Source organism: Sinocyclocheilus grahami, unplaced genomic scaffold (assembly GCF_001515645.1).
Source record: "Sinocyclocheilus grahami isolate Dianchi unplaced genomic scaffold, SAMN03320097.WGS_v1.1 scaffold544.1, whole genome shotgun sequence".
Taxonomy (NCBI): domain Eukaryota; kingdom Metazoa; phylum Chordata; class Actinopteri; order Cypriniformes; family Cyprinidae; genus Sinocyclocheilus; species Sinocyclocheilus grahami.
Genome location: NW_015505723.1, coordinates 86,174 through 89,146, shown reverse-complemented (window position 1 = coordinate 89,146; position 2,973 = coordinate 86,174). Strand labels below are relative to the sequence as shown.

The 2,973-nt window shown below is 35.1% G+C and overlaps 1 protein-coding gene across 1 annotated transcript in view; it reads right to left on the bottom strand.

Annotated features, from left to right (window-relative positions):
* cep135 (centrosomal protein 135) overlaps positions 1 to 2,973 on the bottom strand; it is a 17,448-nt gene that overhangs the window by 12,114 nt on the left and 2,361 nt on the right. Inside the window, exons 6-9 of the mRNA XM_016238645.1 lie at positions 2,653 to 2,737; positions 2,177 to 2,305; positions 1,747 to 1,962; positions 1,253 to 1,318 (exon numbers count right to left, since the gene is read on the bottom strand). Coding sequence (XP_016094131.1) covers positions 1,253 to 1,318; positions 1,747 to 1,962; positions 2,177 to 2,305; positions 2,653 to 2,737 — 496 coding nt within the window. The remainder of the gene's footprint in view (positions 1 to 1,252; positions 1,319 to 1,746; positions 1,963 to 2,176; positions 2,306 to 2,652; positions 2,738 to 2,973) is intronic.

The window sequence follows — 2,973 nt, the reverse complement described above, 5'->3', positions numbered from 1 at the left end:
GAGGACTGGAAATGAGAACCGCTGTTCTAGACATGCCAAAAATTTGAGGCTACAGCACAGCAGCTCTTCTTCTTCGTCGTCTCGTCTGATGCGCTCACTCAACCAAGCGTTCTAACCATGACCTCGCCCCTCCCCACCCCCCAACCATTCGAATTTCTGTAGGCGGGAATTATTTGTAATGATATTCCAATGAGCCGCTTTGTGATATCACAAAGCCCGGAAACCAAACGCTGTAGTCCAAACGAACCGTTTGCTGTAGTTCTTGAAAATTGATTTTTTAAAAACTAAATATCTCCCTTTGGAGTGGACTTTGAGATTTGTAACTTTCTAGATCTTTTTTATGCTCAAACATACACACTACACACTGACTAAAATTAAAAAAGTGAAAAAGCATAATATGACCCCTTTAAGCGTGCTATGACTGCGCAAGCGCATTGGCCGGTCTAGCCTGAAAAACAAGCTTTTTAAACACTATTTTAGCATAAGAAACAACATTCAAGGGGCAGTTCATTTAGATTTTGTTGCTGATTTGAAATATGTAATTTAATTGCGACTTCAGCGAGCAGTTTTTGAGATTTCAGGATTCCCCCATTAATTTAGATAGGACTTGGTCTTGTTTAAGCTGCCTGGAGGCGTTGCAAATATGGCCGCCCAGTGAACAGACTTTCTTTGAAAGGGACTTTGGTAGCGCTGTGGACACGACCTGCTGAGTGGCAATGGTGTATGCTTCAAATTATTAATTGGTCATTATGATTTTTAATTGGTCATTCTTTTTTCTTCTTTAATTAATAAATACAGTTCATGTTGTATTGTCTTTGATTTTTTCTTTGTATTATTGCATTTGGATTCAAAAGAAATTCCTGGTTTCTGAAACAGTTTACAAATGTTATTTACAATGCACACCTTTAATTTATAACTTAATTTTCAGATAAACATTTTTATTTGTGTGTTAAGATTATTCACCAGCAAAATTCCTAATTACCACTATTCAAACACTCTAAAGGCCAGTAATAAAGAGTGAGATATCTGGAACAGCTATATGAAGAAGTACTTCCTTATAGTCAGGAATCTTTTAATAGATGTTGTAAAGTATTTCCCCAAAGATGGTAAACAAAAACATAAGTTTATATCCAGAAGCTATACTTAACCATCCATGTCATGTCAGGTCAGACAGAATAAATGTGCTGTTCTGAACCAGATGGTTAATTTAACAGCTCATTTCACATGCTGCAATGTGGACCCATGCACATACCCGTTTTAATGTAGCGATGACCTCCTCCAGGTTCTCTAGCTCCTGCTGTTGACGTTGAATCTCTTTCTAGAGATAGAAACAGGGCTAGTGTAAGTATCACAACATAAAGCTAAATATTTAAGTATTTAAAATATTAAAATCCAAGCTTTAGCACATTGAGACCAAAAGTTAACATTATAATCATTTGTTTATTAAGTATTAAATAGCAATAAATATTAAAATATATGAGTATTAAAATTTAATTAGTCAATTTTAAAATGTAATTTAAGATTTAAGAATTTAAGATTCTCTGCATATAAAATGTCATCTAATATTACTGAAATGCACTTGTCTGCGACTGGCCTAGGCTCTTAAAAATATAATAAAATAGAATTAAATAAAATAGAAAGGCAAGTAAAAAAAACCTGCTTAAAATCACTTATATACAGCAACGTTAATCCAGTATTATTAATTTTATATAAATAGATTGCACGCATAGACCCCACTGAGTTCACCTTGGCCTCTTGCAGCTCCATGTCGGCAGTCTCTAGAACCATCTCCTTGTCTTTCTCTAGCTGCTGGGCAAGCTGGTCTATCTCAGTGAGCTCCTGACACAGCTCTTGATTTCGAGCGCTCAGATCAGCCACCTCACTGGACACGGTCTTCTTCCTCTGCTGCAGTCCGTCAATTCTCTGTTCCAGGGATCTGTTGGTCTCCTGCAGATACTCTATCTGAGAGAGGAAATTATTTGTTATTATAGGCTTATTACAGGGTTAGCATCTAGCTGGAGATAAACACCTATAAACGCATAAAGCAAACAGAAAGAGGTGATGGACATCAGTGAGCTCTTAATCTTGAAAGTATATGTTTGGTTCGGTGGTCTCAGTCAGATAATCTGCCAGAAAAGATGAAGTAAATATAATTATTAGAGGAATATCCATTTACCTGCAGGTTCAGATGAGCAATAAGTTTTTCATTACTGATGTTTTGAGCCTCCAGAGAGATGACATCATTTGGTCGACCACCATCCAGAGCTCGATTCAGACGCTCAATCTCTTTATCTCTCTCTTCCACCTGTACACACAGCATGACCAAAATTTCTAAGGGTGCATGTAATGAAGGCATTCACTTATAAAATATAATAAATAACTGAGACAGTATTATTTTAGAAATAACTCTGACAGTTCTGAATACCCATGTGGTCTCCTGAAGGATGTTGCAAAAAAAGTATTAAACAAGTTTAAGGAGGACTCTCAGTTTCACTTTAACAACTATAATCACGCTCTCATTCCCACCAGACAATGAGAAAGCAGCTCATGTAAAACAATTTGTTTCCTGAAATATTAAAATAGCACCTCAGAATAAGTAATCAAACTATATACATAATTAAATTAGATAAGTTTAAGTGTGTGCATGCTTACCTGAGTGTTTAAATGTTTGATTCCTGCCTGCGCTCTCTTTAGGTCAAGCTTCAGCTGTGCCACTTCCTTTTGAAGCTCCTGAATCCTAGCAAAAAGAGTCATAACTTTTTTTATTATTATAAAAGCTGTAAAAGTTATTTAAATAATTGTATTTATATTTATAAACACTGTTTTTATAATAACACAATTATTAAAGGCCTTATATTAACTTTAAAATGTTTACTTCATGTTTACTATATGTTACAACTGGGCTGAATTTGTTAACTTGTGCAACAGATTAAATATTTAAATGTCACAAAAAAATATATATATATACACACA